The 20,549-nt window shown below is 39.9% G+C and overlaps 1 protein-coding gene across 1 annotated transcript in view; it reads left to right on the forward strand.

Moving 5' to 3' along the window:
• Window positions 1–20,549, forward strand: part of pde4ba (phosphodiesterase 4B, cAMP-specific a) — a 235,325-nt gene that overhangs the window by 49,951 nt on the left and 164,825 nt on the right. The window contains exon 3 of the mRNA XM_037535006.1: window positions 19,747–19,982. Within this exon, the coding sequence (XP_037390903.1) occupies window positions 19,747–19,982 (236 nt within the window). The remainder of the gene's footprint in view (window positions 1–19,746; window positions 19,983–20,549) is intronic.

Below are 20,549 nucleotides of genomic sequence, written 5' to 3' on the forward strand. Positions count from 1 at the left end.
ATAATTTCAAATAGAATAGAAAGGGTAGTGGTGGGGGTGGTGGGGGTGGGTGCAATATTATCGCGTTTTTAACTAGAAAATATTGTGCTAATTATTTTTAGATATCGCACAGGCCTAGCTTCTATTACTTAGTAATATGAATCTGTGAAAAATCCTATCTGGACTAAAGGACTAAAAGTAGGACGTTTCTATAACATGGTCCCTGATCATCACACCTGTATGAGCTTTTTGGACATCCCATTCCAAAAACATGGACATTAATATCGAGTTGCCATGGAAACCCATTTCATGAGGCTCCCGGCGCACAGTTTTTGTGCTGATGTTGCTTCGAGAGGCAGTTTGGAAGTGTATAGTGAGGGCTGCAACAGAGGGTAGGTGATTTTTACTCTTCTTCAGCACTCAACAGCCCTGCTCTGTGAGCTATATTGTTGTTATATATAAGCTGCTGTTGTTGCTACTGGACATTTCTGTTTCATATTAATAGCATTTACAGTAGACTGGGGCAGATCTAGCTCCTATTCTGTTGCCAATGTTTGCTTATTCAGATTTTATTGCTGTGGCTTTGATTTTATACACTTATTAGCAATAGTAGCAAAATGTATTTGAAACACCAGAAAGAAGGTGGCTGTGGCTTAAACCAGAAATGAGTGTACGCTACTGATAGTGGGCATATTTACTGACATCAAAAGACTGCAAACTAATAAAAAAATGACAGTAAAAATAATCATACTGAATGTAGTTTAGACAGCCAGTCCACATTTTATAAGAAGCATGCTTATTGGCTTACTTAGGGATTGATATTTGGTATTGAATGTCATGGAATTATTATATTCTCTGGTTTTGAAGTATTTCTTTCAGTACCATAAATGTATTGAATTTAAAATTATTATTATTATTATTATTATTATTGTTCATGCACAATCAGAATCAACCAGGGAGTTTTTACAAACTTAAAATGCCAATTTGGCCCATTAAAGAGCATTTAATATCATTTATATTATATATAAAGTACTTGAATCGTGCTAGCGCGTTTCATATGTTTATTTTTTAGCCCGAACAGTTTGAGCTTTGGATAAAAAAGATATCTGCCAATTTGGCTGCAAAGAAATCAGAATTGGCTATAATAAATCATTGGTGCTTACCGATTCATTAAGGCTTATTTTTCAGTAAACACAGTGGAATGTAGGCCTACATACAGGCCTTAAAGTTTAAGGGGTTATTTTAAAAATTGTAGTTCAATCAGCTAACATGATTTATGTGGAGAATTTAGTGAAAGTAAATGTTATCATTTCTATCCAGCACCACTTGTGTGTGTGTAGAACATTATGTGAAATGGACAGTACGTCTCCTCTCTCAGCTCATTCATTAAATGTCTTTCCAGTGTACAGTGAGTGAATATGGTACAGGAGTGTTGAGGCTTTCTGAAATGTACAGAGATGCTGCCTCAACTCCCACAGTGCTGTGCAGGGATGCTGCAGTTAGGCTGCTCTTTCCTCATCTCTGTCTGTGTTCTGCGTTCTCCTCCTTCCTGCTCGGCTGATGGTGAGTGTTGCACATTGTTGAGGTCAGTGCTGCATGTGTTTGTGTGTAGATGATGTGTGCTGCACAGTGATCTCTTGGGCTATTCTAAATGGACCAGTGTCCTCATGAGCAAACAGTGAATGTTGAGCAGAGCGGTAGTGTTAGTGCCACTCTCTCTCTCTATTGCAGTAATGATTGTTTCTTATTCTGAGCTTTGGGGAAACGGCTCTCTTGGGTCAAATTGACAGATCGTATAAGTAATAAAAAATGCCACAGGAAGGTATATAGTAAAACAGAACACAGACGCTATTTGTCCTTGTAAAACACTTTCTTTAAAGCCTTTAATGTCTGTTTTTATTTAGCTGTAGAGACAGATCTGCTCAGTACTTCATTAGAAAATTTCTGAATACTGACAAATCCAGCAGGTTGATGCAGCTCAGTAGTACTCTTGTTGGTAACATTTGAGGATTAGTTTAAGGGTTAATGAGTGTCTTATTAATAATACAATTAGTATTAACGCTGCACTATGTAAGGTTTAGGGATTTGGAGGCCTCTCTGGTGGAAATGTGTAATTACATGCAACATGCAGAAGAATATTTTAAAATGTTGGTTGCACTTAGGTTCCCTTCCCTGAGCGTAAGACTGACGATTAATTATTTGCTTTTGTCAATATACCTTCATCAGTGTAATGTTGAGTTTACATTTAAGACCAAAACATCAAGCCATTTTTTTTTTTTATTTTGTGCATGTGATGTCAACACGTATGACTTGGTCTGACAAACTCCCACAAGATTTGATCCTTTTAAATGACTATTTTAAGCTTCACATGGTGACACACAAACACCATATTTTAGTGTGTTTTTTCTCTTGGCTGAGTAACATTACTTCTTTCAACTGTAACAAATAATGTTATATAGTGAAGCTTTAAGCAATAAACATTATCTCATACATGGGCTTACTAAATAAACTATTTAGGGAACAAACAGCATCCGTGCTAAAGCATGAATAGTTGATATATAATGATTATAATGATTTAGTTGTTTTGCTCAGCGTTACAAATCTCTCATAGCACTGTGATGGGCATCACATCTGTATTGTCTTTTTATTGTTTCTGTTACCGTTAATAACATGGAAAAGCAACAAACATTATCTTTGAACCAATCACACAAGTATGTCATTGTAGTCACCCCAGAAACATTACAGGAGAACAGTCATTTTGGACCATTCTTTTATTTATCGTGAATTTTTAATAGATTATAAAGGGCAACTGACATTTTCAAATTCTTTGTAAAAAAAATGCCATAAGGCATTTTCTTCACTATTGTGTATGGTCAAACTTCCAAAGAGGAGTTAAACATCAACTATACGTTACAATGTGACATGATTACCTAAACATTTCTTTTTTCTTTTTGGAATATACCAAATTGTTATGATTATATGATTTTCATTTTACCAGCATCCAGAAAAAGCAACAGTGGCTGTGTTTTCCAACTAATGAGTTTATATATCATATATACACTGCATATGAACTTGAGTGACATCCCATTCTTAATCCATAGGGTTTAATATGATGTCGGCCCACCCTTTGCATCTATAACAGCTTCAACTCGTCTGGGAAGGTTTTTCATAAGGTTAGGAGTGTGTTTATGGGAATTTTCGACCGTTCTTTCAGAAGCACATTTGTGAGGTCAGACACTGATGTTGATGTGACAGTCTCCACTCTAATTCATCCCAAAGGTGTTCTATCGGGTCAGGACTCTGTGCAGGCCAGTGAAGTTCTTCTACAACCCCAATTCCAATGAAGTTGGGACGTTGTGTAAAACAGAAATAAAAACAGAATACGATGATTTGCAAATCCTTTTCAACCTATATTCAATTGAATACACTACAAAGACAAGATATTTAATGTTCAAATGTATAAATATTATTGTTTCTTGCAAATATTCACTCATTTTGAATTTGATGCCTGTAACACGTTCCAAAGAAGTTGGGACAGGGGCAACAAAAGACTGGTATAGTTGAGGAATGCTCAAAAAACACCTGTTTGGAACATTCCACAGGTGAACAAGGTTAATTGGTATAAAGGGAGCATCCCTGAAAGTCTCGGTCGTTCACAAGCAAGGATGGGGTGAGGATCATCACTTTGTGAACAACTGCATGAGCAAATAGTCCAACAGTTTAAGAACAACATTTCTCAGCATGCAATTGCAAGGAATTTAGGGATTTCATCATCTATAGTCCATAATATCATCAAAAGATTCAGAGAATCTGGAGAAATCTTTGCAAGTAAGCGGCAAGGCAGAAACCAACATTGAATGCCCGTGACCTTCAATCCCTCAGGCGGCTCTGCATTAAAAACCGACATCATTCTGTAACGGATATTCCCACATGGGCTCAGGAACACTTCAGAAAACCACTGTCAGTGAACACAGTTCGTCGCTCCATCTACAAGAGCAAGTTAAAGCTCTGCCATGCAAAGCGAAAGCCACATATCAACACCACCCAGAAACGCCGCCGGCTTCTCTGAGCCCAAGCTCATCTTAGATGGACTGACGCAGAGTGGAAAAGTGTCCTGTGGTCTGACGAGTCCACATTTCAAATTGTTTTTGGAAATCATGGACGTCGTGTCCTCCGGGCAAAAGAGGAAAAGGACTGTCCGAATTGTTATCAGAGCAAAGTTCAAAAGCCAGCATCTCTGATGGTATGGGGGGTGTTAGTACCCATGGCATGGGTAACTTGCACATCTGTGAAGGCACCATTAATGCTGAAAGCTATATACAGGTTGTGGAGCAACATCTGCTGCCATCCAAGCAACGTCTTTTTCAGGGACATCCCTGCTTATTTCAGCAAGACAATGCCAAGCCACATTCTGCACGTGTTGCAACAGCGTGGCTTCGTAGTAAAGCCTGCAGTCCAGACCTGTCTCCCATTGAAAATATGTGGCGCATTATGAAGCGCAAAATACGACAACGGAGACCCCGGACTGTTGAGCAACTGAAGTTGTACATCAAGCAAGAATGGGAAAGAATTCTACCTTCAAAGCTTCAACAATTAGTGTCTTCAGTTCCCAAACGCTTATTGAGTGTTGTTAAAAGGAAAGGTGATGTAACACTGGTGCACTTGTGCGCAGTCATGTTCGAACAGGAAGGGGTCGTCCCCAAACTGTTCCCACAAAGTTGGTTGCATGAATTTGTCCAAAATCTCTTGGTCTGCTGAAGCATTAAGAGTTCCTTTCAATGGAACTAAGGGGCCGAGCCCAACTCCTGAAAAATAACCCCACATTTGGCACAATGCAGGCAGACAAGTACTGTTCTCCTGGCAACCACCAAACACAGACACACAAACACAGTCCATTGGATTGCCAGACAGAGAAGCGTGATTCATCACTCTAGAGAACATGTCTCCACTGCTCTAGAGTACAGTATTGGCAGTTTACACCACTGCATTCAACGCTTTGCATTGCACTTGATGGTGTAAGGCTTGGATGCAGCTGCTCGGCCATGAAAACCCATTCCATAAAGCTCTGTACACTCTTGTTGAGCTAATCTGAAGGCCACATGAAGTTGGAGGTCTGTAGCGATAGACTCTGCAGAAAGTTGGCGACCTCTGCACACTATGCGCCTCAGCATCTGTTGACCCCATCATTTTACGTGGCCTACCACTGCGTGGCTGAGTTGCTGTCGTTCCCAATTGCTTTCACTTTGTTATAATACAACAGGCAGTTGACTGTGCAATATTTATTAGTGAGGAAATTTTTACGACTGGACTTGTTGCACAGGTGGCATCCTATCACAGTACCACGCTGGAATTCACTGAGCTCCTGAGAGCGACCCATTCTTTCACAAATGTTTATAGAAGCAGTCTGTATGCCTAGATGCTTGGATTTATACACCTGTGATTGGAACACCTGAATTCAATGATTCAGATGGGTGAGTGAATACCTTTGGCAATGTAGTGTATCATATAACAGGACCCTCTAGGATTGTGGCATCTCGCTCCCATATAGCTTGTGTGTTCTTCTGAGAGTGGAGGCTCTACATTGTGTCACGCATTCAGCGAAGGAGCTGGACTTCATCTCCCAGAGTGCTAGGGGAGACCACATGCTAGGGGACTCCGTCTTAGAAAACTCCAACCCCCAGGATTCACAGACTGATCACAGGGTTTCCCCACGCACCTATCAGCACTCTCAGTTGCCTGATTATTGAACTCCTGATGTTCATCCTCTACTGATATTTAAGCAGGGAATCAGGTTAAACTTTGCGAAGTATTGTGTTTACAATCACTGAGCATTCTCTAATTCTATAGTTTGGTGAATTTCGTGTATCGACCGTTAGATGAGTTTTCCCGTGTATGATTTGTGTTTTGCTCCTTTGGCACTGTTGCCCGTTTTGGGTTGTTTCGTGTTTTGGATTATTGGACTGGACTTTTCAGTGTGAGTTGTTTTACCCTTTGGACTGTGTGGACCATTAAAATCACGTCATCATACCTGCGAGCATTTGCGAATCTGTCTGACTGTCACACATTTGAGAGGAACTGTAGCTTTACACTTTGCATTTGGTAATATTCTGCAAGTGATTAATCCATAGTTCTCCTGTGAGCACTGTCCAGTATAGTCTGCTGAAGGTGTGGACTTTAAAAACCAGTTCAGTCTCAAGAGGGTTACAATCACAGATTCTGTAGTTGCAACATATAGCTTAATTTATATGTGAATGAGGTGTGGGATCTGCCTAAATGAGCACTGGATCTGATTTCGGGGGTACTGGATCTGAATCTGGATTGTTGTGGCACCATTTTATGGGCCCATACTATGGAAAACTACACTGCCTTTTTAAAATAAAAGAGATTCCAAAAAGTTCCAAAAATACCATTCGTTACTGTGATGAAAAAACAAAATATTTATATAAATCCACCTATACCAGCTCATAGCAGTTTTGCCCCACCCATTCAGGCTGAAGTTATAAGGAGTGTTTCATCTTTTTTAATTAGCCCCAATATAGAACAGCCAATCAAAAGAGAGCTCATGTATGTAAAAATCTTAAACACACAGTAACAAAAACAGACTGTTTAACTCTAAGGTTGCAAAGAGTTTGGAAAATAGTCACATACAAATTAATTTTCATAAAATTACTGTACAATTTTTTGTACAGAAACCCACAAAAATTTTGGTGGATATAAATGAAATACTAGAAAAATGAAGGAAATGGGCCCTTTAAGCTCTGGATTTATCAATTAGTAACAGATAAATCTTTATTTCGTTTGGTTGTTATTGATGGAAAAAGCTGTTTTTTGTAAATACTATTTACAGGTTACAGTATCCCATTGTGGTTGAAATTATAAACCACTACTTAATTTCAGCCTCTAATTTCTGTTGTACATTTACTTTCACAAACCCAGGCAGAGGGAGGTTATGGAGCGATTAGAGTTAATGTGTTTCTTGTGGCTGGTGTGGTTTTAGCTTGAAGGAGAAAAGGTTGTTGGTCTGAGTTCAGAGCTGTGTGTCCCAGTGTACCAGAATGAAGCTGCATTATTTTAATGACTAAAAAAAAGCTGTTGTCTCAGGCGAATGTGCTGTGGCCGTGAACTGAGCTGACCGCAGACTTCTCCAGAGAGTTGCTGTGTGCAGAAGGTCACCTCCATCCTTCCAGACACAGGGAGACCTGGACACGTCTGATGAATTACTCAGCAATCTCTTTCTCTCTCTCTCTCTCTCTCTCTCTCTCTCTCTCTCTCTCTCTCTCTCTCTCGTTTTTCTCCCTGAGTTCATCTGGGGATACTGTGCTGTAATTCTGCCATACAGTTGTGAGAGCTGCTATACCTCATGCTCCATTCAGCCTAAATGAAAAGCACTGCATCACAATCATGCCTCTAATAAACTCTAGGCTTAATATTCTTATTTGTCTTAATATTGAGGCTCATTATAATGGAACTGCTTATAAGCCGTGACTGCTGTGACTCACTTAGTAACTACCATTATATAGTTGAGAGAATGAGAAAGGGACGTCTAGACCCACTGACAGGTCAGAAATGAAGAGGTTAGCCATAAGTGAGTTCTTCAATGCCAGGACTCATTTATGGGTAAAAGCGTCCATTCCTCACTCTTACAGCTTAAGAATAACTCTGCAGTTTCACATTGTTTTCTATGTAATTACTGAAGAATAATTCTTAGGCCTTGGATTCAAGGCTTCCACCAGTGTAGGCGTCTTACAACTTTGCATTCAAATATAGTATAATACACTTAATGTCCAAAGGTATTCAAGCACCCCTAATAATTAGTGAATTCAATTACTTTAAGATGCTCCCACTGCTGACACAAATGTTCAGTTGCACACAAACAGCTTGTATAATCTCCGTAGAAAAGAATGGGATGCTCTGGAGCATGTGAGTCAAAAGTCACTGTGCATAATGGCAAGCATTTGCTAGAGCAGTATAAAGCCTGGGCTGTGTAGCTGTGGAACTGAGTGAACGGAGTGAATGAGCATAATCAAGCACTGTTGCGAAGAGTTGAAGTGGTGTTTGTGATAAAGAGCTAATCATCCAATGCCAGTACCTGATCTCACCAATGCTCTCGTGGCTAAATGTAATTAAATCCTCACAGCAATGTTGCAACATCTCATGTAAAGCCTTTCAGAAGAGTACAGGTTTTCACTGCAATGAGAAAGGCTCAAACTATTAAAACCTTTGATTTCTTAAGAAACGTTGGATGAGCAGGTGTTCTATCAAATTTTTGGACACATTGGGCCTCATTCACCAAGTGTTCTTAATAAGAAAACTCACTAACATGGTTTTTATGAAGATTCACCAATTCACTGTTCACCAATGTTTTCTAATTTTGATTTGTTCTAGACAAGAATAGAGTACATGCACTCAAGATCATAAAAGTGCAAACAATTCTGTGGTTTAAGATCACATTATGAATCTGGTGTAGACTTTTTCTTAGCACCTTTCTCAAGAACAAATGAAACATCTATATCTTAACATGACCTTTGAGAGTTGTCATCAGAAATGGCATGTAGATTATCATTGTGTGAAGTGAAGCCATGGAGGTTGATATATTTGTTAGTTTGGTTGGATTTGTACGATCTCCTTTTCTTAGATGAATGACTTGGGTTAAGGTAGCAAGTATAAGCCTGATAAGATATTAGCAACATTTACACTTGGTAGTCAAACATGTCTCTGGTTAGTTGGACTGTGTAACGCCTGGAAGCGAGGGAGGCGGACGCATATGCGGAGATAAGCGACTTTTATTCAGGACAAATCCAGGGTCATAGTCTAGACAGTCCAGGTTCAATAAGCCAACACAGACTGAATGGCGGGGCAGACATGACAGACAAACCAGAATCACACAATAAACAATCAACACGATTAAACATCCAAACAGTTCAGACAAAGACCAGTAACCAGACAGGCAAAAACACAGGGCTTAAATACATAAGGGTAAACGAGGGACAGGTGGAAACACAGGTGGAGACAATCAGGGACGGAGTAACCAAAACAAGGGGCCGGACTAGGAAACCAGAACAAATGCACATGGGCAAAACCAAATGCAACACGAACACATGGACAGGACTGGGAGGGGCCAATCGTGACAGACTGAATCCGATTGCTGTGTGGGACAGAATATTCAGATTCGCTCATTATTTGACAACCAATTACCATCTGTTTATCCCTTCAGCTTCTTCCTGTCCATATTATTATTAAGCATTCTGTTTCATCTGGTCCCCAACCATGTGTGTCCTCTGTTATCATCTTCCTCACAGACATTGACCACTTAACGTACCCAGTGACATGAGGAAGAGATTCAGTTGTACTAGGAGGCGTTTTGGTTGTCAAGTATAGGAGAGACGGCTGTGTTTACACTGCTGTAACGTAGCTCAAATGCATCTAGACCACCATCAGAGGTGGTTTGATCAGGTTTATATCTGTTTTAAATGAGTCTTGGATCCGCTAACACTTGCAATTTTCTGTGTTTTGGCTTTATCCTGATATAATCCAGACACAAGAAGTGTCCAGGTGTAAATGGGGTAATAGTCAACTTATTTGCATGAAGTAGACAAGGCTATCATAAGGTTTTAAGCATTTCAGTCAATGCAGTAAAAGTATGTAACAATGCCAGACCTGTAGTAATGACTTGAAGTCTGTTATCAGATGAGAGCTGAGATAGTGACACTGAGGAGCTTTGGCCTAAAGCAGTACAGCAGGACTTTAAGAGGAGGATTAGGGAATCGTTTAGTAGTGTGTCCTCTTCAGTAATGATATCTGGGCATTGAGACTAGTGTTCACAGGCTGGATTGCCCCAGGCCATTTATCCAGGCTGTGTCATGAAGACAAAATTTTTCTTTAGGGCCAATACCCACAGGCACAGTGCAAAAGGTGTCTTGATGTGACTACATCCATAACATGCCTGAAATTAACATTCAATTTATTAAGGTTGCAGTGTAACCCCACATACTAACTGTGAGCACTTGCAAAAAGGTCCAGTGGAATGAAGGAGCTGACAACAAGCTCGAGACCAAACAGAAAATGAATCAATTAATAAAGGAAGTTCTTACCCACGCTGTCAGAAAAACAGCATTGTACAGGTACATTTATGTACAAACATTTCGCAAACTATGTAAATGTACTGTTAAATGGACAACAGTGGTCCTAAGGTCCAATTACATACCTTAAATAAGTTTTTCTTAGGGCAACCTGGCATGTTTGTACCGGTTTATAGCCTAATGTTTTAAAATAGAAAAATAAAATAAAAAGCCTGGAGACGAGACACGGTGTACAGTGTCCGTGTAACTAAGAAAAGCTGTAGTGGAATGTGGTAAAACTATTGTCTGTAACTAAAGGTCCTGAAGACAAACCACCCCAGTGAGTTCAGCCTGAAAATTTGAACATTACCTGAAAAAAATCTACGAGTCCATCCCAAGCCAAACCCTCAAAGTCAGCAAGGAGGAAGAATAAAGTAGGTAAAAAAACTGAAACAGGGAAACCTGATGTAAAATCCATGAAAAAAGGAAAGATTGACTTAGAAACTAAATCAGAAAAACAAAGGAGAAGTGTCAGATATTTCAAGCTGTAGCAAAAGTTCTATCACAGGACACTTAATTTAGAAACAGTTTTATATTAAACCAGAGAAGAGATAGGATGAGTTAACTCCTCGTTAGTTACTTCAGTTTTTATCATTATTAACTTGTTTAATTAGAAGTCACAAAGGCATGATTTGTTGATGTATATTTGTATTCCCTCTGCATCATATCTCTAAACAAAAGGCCCAGGGAACCAAAATCTGTGTTTTCTTTTTAATTAGGTTGTTCTTGAAGGAAAACAGTAAACATGTATTAATTATACCCTTTGAATAATGCTCAAATGACCAATGCATGTATTTTATATATTTCACCGCTTTGTCTCCTCTCAATGTAAAATGGGCAGTCTTAATCTTGAGTAATGCTTCCGTAATCATTCACCTTACCTGACATTACAGGTACCTGATGGACGACTTGCTCCGCCCACACAGAACAGCTTCAGAGTCCAAGAATCTTAGCGAGCTAAAGCTAAGCCACCATGACTAAAAGCTAGTGAGCTACACCACCTGTCTGAACTGCCTGTCACCTGGGCATAAACACTTTTTGTTCATTGCTTCACCCGTCTATTTGTTCGTTCACCCATCTGTGGCTTTTTACGTCCAGTTACTGTCACATTAAAGCTGGATAATGATTTTACTTCTATATGAGTAGTGAAGCAGGCTAGGGGTGTTGGACAGAGAGTTGTCAATCAAGCTGCTCATTAGTCATGCCCACACCGTACTCAGATGGGTCTGATCAGCAGCTTTTAAGCTGTGTTATATCATATTTATATCTTATAGTTTTTATTCAAGCTTTGCTGGATGTTTATTATAACAAGCTGTGCTCTCTGGGGCTTTAAAGCCTTGCCTAGAATGTTTTGTGGGCAGTTATATGTGCTTTTTGTGGTGGATTGTAGACCTACAAACTTTTCAGAGAGCTGTAAAATATGGAAAGTCACCCAAATACATTTCTTCCTATTTAATTCATCCATCCATCCATCCATCCATCCATTTTCTAAGCCGCTTCTCCGTCAGGGTCGCGGGGGGGAGCTGGAGCCTATCCCAGCAGTCTTCGGGCGGAAGGCAGGATACACCCTGGACAGGTCGCCAGTCCATCGCAGGGCAGACAGACAGACACAGACAGTCACTCACACCTAGGGGCAGTTTAGCATGTCCAATTGGCCTGACTGCATGTCTTTGGACTGTGGGAGGAAACCGGAGAACCCGGAGGAAACCCACGCAGACATGGGGAGAACATGCAAACTCCACACAGAGAGGACCCTGGTCACCCGGCCGGGGAATCGAACCCAGGCCCTCCTTGCTGTGAGGCGACAACGCTACCCACCACGCCACCGTGCCGCCCCCTATTTAATTCAATTGATCATTATTATTTACCTTAAACTGTCCCTTTCAGGCTATTTTATGCAGGTCACCCAAGCCCTGAGAATTATTCTACCTCTTTCAGCTGTGAAAGGAAAAGAGAGCTGTTGCAAGGCACTCTTAATAAAAGCTGTAATTTGTTGTTTTTTTAGCCTTTATTGAATTAATCACAGCTCCACATCATCAGGTGTAGAAGTGGGGGACTAATGTAGGTCAGTGAATTAATTTACAGGCACATAATGTGTATGAAATTGGAACTATATTTTGTCCGTGTTCACGCGGGAGACGTGATGTTCCTCTTGACTCTGCTGATGATGTGTAAAGTGGGCGTGTGTGGGTGTGTATTCGTGTTTGTAGCAACAAGAACTCTCTAGCTCTGACTGTGTTGAATTGTTGAGTGTGCTGAGAAATTCAGTATTTTATGTATTTTTCAGAAGCAAATGCTGTTCATTTTGTCTTCAGGGGTTTTTATATGTAACCTATTACTCATTTTTGCATGCCACTGTTGTGAGTTTAAGCTTAAGTTATCCTTTCAGTCCATCTCTTAGATGAAAGTACAGCAATAATAGTAGTAATCAGGTCATGTGTTATTACTATTAATATTTACTATTTTGAGAAGTGATCAAGTAAGACTTTTAAAACAGGGGCAGTAGTCATGGACTTAACTGAACAAACCCAAAACAATCACACACACATACACAAACACATACACATACACACATGTGCACACACACACATATACAGCACTGTGTGAAAGTTTTAGGCTTCTAAGCAAATTTTTAACAATTTCCCTCAGCAGTGAGTTTATCACAATATACATTAGAATAAAGTCATATTCATAATTCAAATAAACATAAAAACAATAAAAAGTGACAAGAACTTCTTGGGTCCATATTTTTCCTTGACACCTTCACAGCCGCCACAGAGACTCGTTAATATCATCAATTACATCATGAGCTCAATTTACTGAAGCACTGATTGGTCAAACCAGGAGCTGCTTTTTAACTACATATAATACTGGACTTCCTCGAGGAGAGGCTTGGAAATGGTTAAACAAATACACTAACATCCAGAAAATCACTATTATATATATATATATATATATATATATATATATATATATATATATATATATATATATATATATACTGTTTAAAAAAATAAAGAGAACACTTAAACAACACAATATAACTCCATTAGACAACAGGTGGAAATTATTGGCAATTAGCAAGACACACTCAATAAAGGAGTGGTTCTGCAGGTGGGGACCACAGACCACTTCTCAGTACCTTTCTGCTTTCTGACTGATGTTTTGGTCACTTTTGAATGTTGGTGGTGCTTTCACACTCGTGGTAGCACGAGATGGATTCTACAACCCACACAAGTGGCTCAGGTAGTGCAGCTCATCCAGGATGGCACATCAGTGTGAGCTGTGGCAAGAAGGTTTGCTGTGTCTGTCAGCGTAGTGTCCAGAGGCTGGAGGCGCTACCAGGAGACAGACCAGTACACCAGGAGACGTGGAGGAGGCCGTAGGAGGGCAACAACCCAGCAGCAGGACCGCTACCTCCGCTCTTGTGCAAGGAGCACTGCCAGAGCCCTGCAAAATGACCTCCAGCAGGCCACAAATGTGCATGTGTCTGCACAAACGGTTAGAAACCGACTCCATGAGGATGGTATGAGGGTCTGACGTCCACAGATGGGGGTTGTGCTCACAGCCCAACACCGTGCAGGACGCTTGGCATTTGCCAGAGAACACCAGGATTGGCAAATTCGCCACTGGCGCCCTGTGATCTTCACAGATGAAAGCAGGTTCACACTGAGCACATGTGACAGAGTCTGGAGACGCCGTGGAGAGCGATCTGCAACATCCTTCAGCATGACCGGTTTGGCAGTGGGTCAGTAATGGTGTGGGGTGGCATTTCTTTGGAGGGCCGCACAGCCCTCCATGTGCTCACCAGAGGTAGCCTGACTGCCATTAGGTACCGAGATGAGATCCTCAGACCCTTGTGAGACCATATGCTGGTGTGGTTGGCCCTGGGTTCCTCCTAATGCAGGACAATGCTAGACCTCATGTGGCTGGAGTGTGTCAGCAGTTCCTGCAAGATGAAGGCATTGAAGCTATGGACTGGCCTGCCCGTTCCCCAGACCTGAATCTGATTGAGCACATCTGGGACATCATGTCTCGCTCCATCCACCAATGCCACGTTGCACCACAGACTTTCCAGGAGTTGGCGGATGCTTTAGTCCAGGTCTGGGAGGCGATCCCTCAGGAGACCATCCGCCACCTCATGAGGAGCATGCCCAGGCCTTGTAGGGAGGTCATACAGGCACGTGGAGGCCACACACAATACTGAGCCTCATTTTGACTTGTTTTAAGGACATCACATTAAAGTTGGATCAGCCTGTCGTGTGTTTTTCCACTTTAATTTTGTGTGTGACTCCAAATCCAGGCCTCCATTGGTTAATAAATTTGATTTCCATTGATGATTTTTGTGTGATTTTGTTGTTGGTACATTCAACTTTGTACAGAACAAAGTATTCAATGAGAATATTTCATTCATTCAGATCTAGGATGTGTTACTTGAGTGTTCCCTGTATTTTTTGAGCAGTGTATATATATATATATATATATATATATATATATATATATATATATATATATATATGTATATGTAAATTTTGTTTATTCAAATATTAACACTTTTCTCAGCAAATAAACACAAACTACACAAATGAGTAGATTTTGAAAATGTGTCTTGGGTGCCTAAGACACACAGTACTGTACACAAACATATATATAAAAATATTAAATGGTTATAAATGGGTATGCCCATATAAGACAGATAAAGCTTTCATTACGGACAGGCAAATCTGCTCTTTGGGAAAACATGCATAGAAGTGTCTACCAGACTCTGTTTCTTATTGAGATGTCAGTAGGAGAATTGAAGTTCACCATCATCACCATCATCATCATCATCATCATGCAGTCTGTCAAATGTAATCAAGAAGGTAAATTTTAATTAGTGATTTTTTTGATTGATTACATTTAATCACATAATTCTCACAGACCTAATGAAAGAGTAGAGTCATTAGCTTGGTTAAGCTTCATATCCCGCCATTTAAAAATAGTTGTTTTTCCACAGTCTTTGATTAAAGTGTAGTAACATTCGTCTTACTCTAAAATGTCTTCTGTGTTTTGATCATATGACCAGGCACCAGCAGTCAGAGGAAATAATATTAACCAAGCAATAATACCTCCCCATCCCACTAACACCATAATAATACAGAAGAAGACAGTGTTATGATTTTTTTATCTTTCATAGAAACAGAAAATATGTTTTCAATATTTAAATTGTCTGTAAGACAAAAAAGTAAACTTGCAAGGCTATAAATGAGTTGATGCTTCATGACTGACTGAAGTTACTCTTCTGCACACTAGGTGTCCATAGGGGTGAATAATATGGCCTAAGAATTACATTACGGACTCTATGAGTCTCTATGAATTTAAAAATGTATTTCAGTATCTCATGCATTGCTTACTGTTGAAATACTAACATATTATTGGTGATTTGAGAACTTTAATCAGTCAAGATATTTGGTGTTTACTGTAGTGTTTATTTAAAGGACACTCAGCTTCTGCCTAGCAGGAACTAATTTCCTTTTCCTAATGACATGTGCATATTTTATTAGGCAGCTTCAGATGTCACTGCTGAGACATACTGGGGTGTGTGAGACACTGTACTACTTGTACCTTTCAAAGAATGCCTGACAAAAACAATGATATTTCTTTAAATCACACCAAACCACACAACAGTGATAAGTTTCCTACTTACTCGTGGTGTGAGTGCACTGTCGGCTACTTCTAGTCTTTTTCTAGTGACCCAGAATAATTTAAATGAAAGCATTTCATATTAAAAGCTTCATGTCATGGAAAAGAAAATGTTTCTCACTTTTTAAAAAATCAGTTTGATATAGTATAGAAATATTTCAAAAGTATGTGCAGTACCTACAGTCCATATATTGAGGCTAAGCTGCAAAAACGGCCTGTTTTGAAGTCATAGTTTTGTGATGTCACAAACCAGCGCATTCAGATATACTGTCTGTAAATTTATTTACTTAGCCTGAAGTAGGTTAGTTCACCCACTCATGTTGAAGTTTAAGGAGTATTTCAGGGGCACAATATAGGGCAGCCAATCAGAACATAGATAAATTACATAGCAGTTGAAAGCACAATGAAAAAATAGACAGAAATTAGGTAAAGAGAGGCTAGAAAATGGTCATTTTCAGTACATAATACCACACAGATTTTATAAAAGGGACAGAAATGTAATACGAGAAGAATGTAGGATATGGGTCCTGTAAGGTATGTGCATTGCCACGGTGAAGACTTTTGCTGTGAGCATGAAACACAGGACCACTCAGTGTAGCTCAGAGATGTGGACTGATTGAGTGTCGTCGGGTTAATCACGTGGTTCTATAAACCATATAGAACCCTGAATGATGGGGCTAACTCTTGAACTTTAGCCACTGCTTGAACTTGAACATAGAATGGACATGTTCAACCCTGTAGGCCACTGACTGCATGATTGACCACTCATATTTGACACATTCTAATTCTCAGTGCGGCGAGTACCATGAGTCAATCATCTGTGATTGATGTGTCACTGGAGATGTAGGTGGCTAGTTTTTCAGGCAGTAGTTTACTGGCCATAATTTCACACCTAAAAAGTACTTTTTACTGTCATTGCACTGATGGAGATGGCAGTCATCTGTCTATCTATCTATCTATCTATCTATCTATCTATTGACCAACTGACTGACCTATCTGTATGTATGTATGTATGTATAAAATCAGTTTTCATCATTGCGTCATAATTTGAAAATACCTGTTTCCTTTTACATTGTGTGTAAATGTCAAGAATGGGGCAGTCTGGCTAATATCAGAGTTGAAAAATCTCTAACAGGGTTGGATTTGTTGCCATCATCCATCCATCCATCCATCCATCCATCCATCCATCCATCCATCTATCCATCCATCCATCCATTATCTTCCACTTCTCCGGGGTTCGGGTAACGGGGGCAGCATCCTAAGCAACGCCTTCGGACACTGCCCGATCCGCAAAACACCGAACCCCTACTACTGCCCCTCCCACATGTATTTCATATATGTGTGCTGACCACCATATTTCCAGCATTACTTTCCTAACCATGCTACAATTGCTTCAAGTGTTGTGTTGATTATAAGACTTGGTCTCCCTCTAGTGGCAGGAGTTGGTGGTGCAGTCATAGGGATTTGTAAGGAGCACTTTCATGCCAGAAAATAGGCAGTGGTGCCCTCTCCAGAACATCAGCTCTGCCAGCTTCAGTTACAGCGCCTAGTAATATTATGTGGAGTTAATTTTGTGCCAAAGGTTTTGAATAAAATTCTAAAATCCACAAACTAGCAAAAGATGTTGGTGATCAAAATGAACTAAATGATCCAACTTTTAGTTCAGAGACTGAGAGACAGTCTTGTAAACAGAAGATCCTTTAAGATTCAGTATTTGACCAGCGTGAGGCTGAGTAAACCATTCATTCAAGCAGTCCATAGTCGTCCGTAGTGTAAGATATGCAAATTATATTTAAGTCTTGTGTAAATGAAAAAGCGATATTCTCAATGGAAGGATTCACTGAAAAGTCAGTGGGGCGCCTCATTTATTCTCCTAAATACAGTGCATATTAAAAGCATCCACACAGCCCTTTTATTCAGCTTGTTTAATTGGAAGCCATAAATCCATGTTTCTCTCATTGTGAGTTAGCGCTGATTGAAGTTTAATTCGTCAGATTAATTGGAATTGTGCTCTGAATGAAATTCCTTTCAGAAGTGGCGTTCATTTGTAGGCTGTAAAGGGTTTTTTATTCTTACCCTGTGTGAGCACAGTGGGAAAGCTCTACCCACATCACAGGTTACACAGCACAGGCCTTATTATAGATATAGATATAGGCTCTTCCTCTCCTAATACCTGATAGGCTGTTGTTTTTTATAAGATAGATAAGCTATCTTATTGACACTGTACAAGTACAATGAGATGTCATTTGGAGCAAGCTTGTAGATGCTTAAATAAATAATAAAGTATAAAAGTGTAAACACACTTGTGGTCTAAAGATGGAGCCTGTCCCTGTGACCATTGGTTGGAAGGCAGGGAACACCCTAGACAGGTCACCAGTCCAGTCCAGACACACAGACATCTACAATCACACACACATTCACACGTAGGGGGAATTTAGTATGTCTGCATGTTTTTGGACTGTGGGAGGACACCCACACAGACACAGGGAGAACCCAGAACCTAGAATCACACTCTTCTTGCTGTGAAGCGACAGTACTACCCACCGCGCCACCCTGCAAAATACAGGACAAATAAAATGTAAATAAATAAAAAGTAAATATGTACCTAGGATATAATGAAGAAAAAAGGGGGTGAACAGCCCTGGGATAAAAACTGTTTTTCAGTCTGGTTGTTCAGGTGTACAGGGCTCTGTAGCACTTGCCAGACAGCAGAGGGGTGAAGATGCTGTGTCTTTGGGTCTCTGCAGATCCTGTTCATGGCGAGTTCTATAGATATCTTCCAATGTTGGAAGCTGTGAGCCGGTGATCGTCTGGGCTGTTTTAATGATGCACTGGAGGGCTTTCTTGCTATCAGAGGTGAAGCCTGAGGACCATTATGTGTTGCAGTATGTGATAATGGACTCTGGGGCATAACTGTGAAAGTTGATCAGCAACTGTTGTGGGAGTTGTGTTTTCTTAAGGCTCCGCAAAAAGTGAAGCCTCTGAGGATCTTTCTTGGTGAGCGCTGTTGTGTTGATAAGACATGCCTGGTCTTGGCGGGTAAATGAGTCACATATGGAATTGTGGAAAAGTCACAAACAGTAAATCCCTAAATAACAATCAACATAAATAAACCTAACTGACTTCTTGGTGCACTGTAGCTGTAGCATGGATTTGTTAAACTTCATGTGAAGCACTTGAGGAGAGCTTTGGAAGTGGTTAAGATAGCACACTGACATAAATCAAAACCCAATGCAGTGTTTACTGATTTGTATTCCGTTAAAGGGATGAATAAATAACTGCCAAAACAAATTATTGCCCAAATAAATTACTTTACATATAATTTTGAGTGAAGTGTGAAACCTTTACAGTGTAATATAGTGTTGGACAGCATAACAATACATTATTGTAACTGTGATCAATTAATAAATAATAATAAATATATGTCTCAATGTACTGTTCTGAGGATGTCCTGGTGATCCTTTATACTTCTGCATCACTAAACAACTACATGTCTCATAAAAGTGAGCAATTATAAGGAGCCTGCAAACAACAACAACCAATGTACATCATTTACATAAATGGCATAGTAACAAGTAGCTGATTGGCTGTTAACTTTTGTATGTCTTTCTTTTATTTAATTAATTTGATTCATTTTAAATGCTTTACTTTTGCACACACAATTGAAATCAGCTGTTGCGTTGGTTTGTCTATGCAAAGTTCTGTACACGCCTAAAAAAAGTTTTACTGCGATAAATGCTAAGTCTTATAAAAATGTGTATGTGTTTGCTGTATCACCCATTCTGAGTCAGTTAAAAGGCTAGTATTAAATTTATGTAACATTAACTACAACATGCCAATATCACCTATGCCATGCTGGAATTCAAATAGTTCACTGAGCTAATTACATGAATTGGTTAATGTGAAATTTCAAAGTACTACCTCTCTCTCTCTCTCTCTCTCTCTCTCTCTCTCTCTCTCTCTGTAGGACAGTAAAGGGACTCCAGACTGCGCTCTTAGTGAATCCTTCACATCTTCAGGCTGCACGCTGGGGGTGGACTTGCGGCGGGGGCGGCGGCGCTTCTCTGGCAACCTGCAGCTGCCCCCACTGTCATGGAGACAGGCAGAGAGGTCCCGCACCCCTGATGAGGAGATTGTCTGCCGGCCCACCACGCTGCCCTTTATCACACCCCGCATCGACATCACACCTGTGGACTCTGAGTGGTAGGAATTTCTCCAAAACACACTTTCTAAGAGTTTCTAATAGAAAATTTGTGCTGAAATAACACGTTTTTAAGCCATCTGTTTTGTTGTGGTTATCCAAAGGTACAGTTCAGGCTCTGAATGCTTGGGCAGTGGGGTCAGTCCATGTGAAAGCATCATAGGCCTCCTAAGTGCATAATAGAAATAATGTCATTGTGTAACAGATGTGTACAAAATTTTAGGCTTATACAGTCAAATGCAAAATAGTCCCCAGGTAAAACCTTTTTTTTTCTTTTTTCAGATTTACAGCTATTTTACCATTATGACAGGATCAACATTACATTTAAAATCTCAGGAGACACATGTAGGGCCACTGAATGTTTTGGATAGTACGTAAATTGGCTGTATTGACACTGCAACCTCTGGTTCCCTGGAGCCAGTCATTTTTTCTACCTTGCACCATTTTACATTAAAACAATTCAAATGACTTTGCTTACATCTCACTGATTGAATTCACCTTTGAAATGTATGGAAATGTGATCTCTGTAGAGGATGTGTATTTATTTTCACGTGAAATTGTCATGTGAT

The sequence above is a fragment of the Pygocentrus nattereri genome, chromosome 26 (genome assembly GCF_015220715.1).
Source record: "Pygocentrus nattereri isolate fPygNat1 chromosome 26, fPygNat1.pri, whole genome shotgun sequence".
Classification (NCBI taxonomy): Eukaryota; Metazoa; Chordata; class Actinopteri; order Characiformes; family Serrasalmidae; genus Pygocentrus; species Pygocentrus nattereri.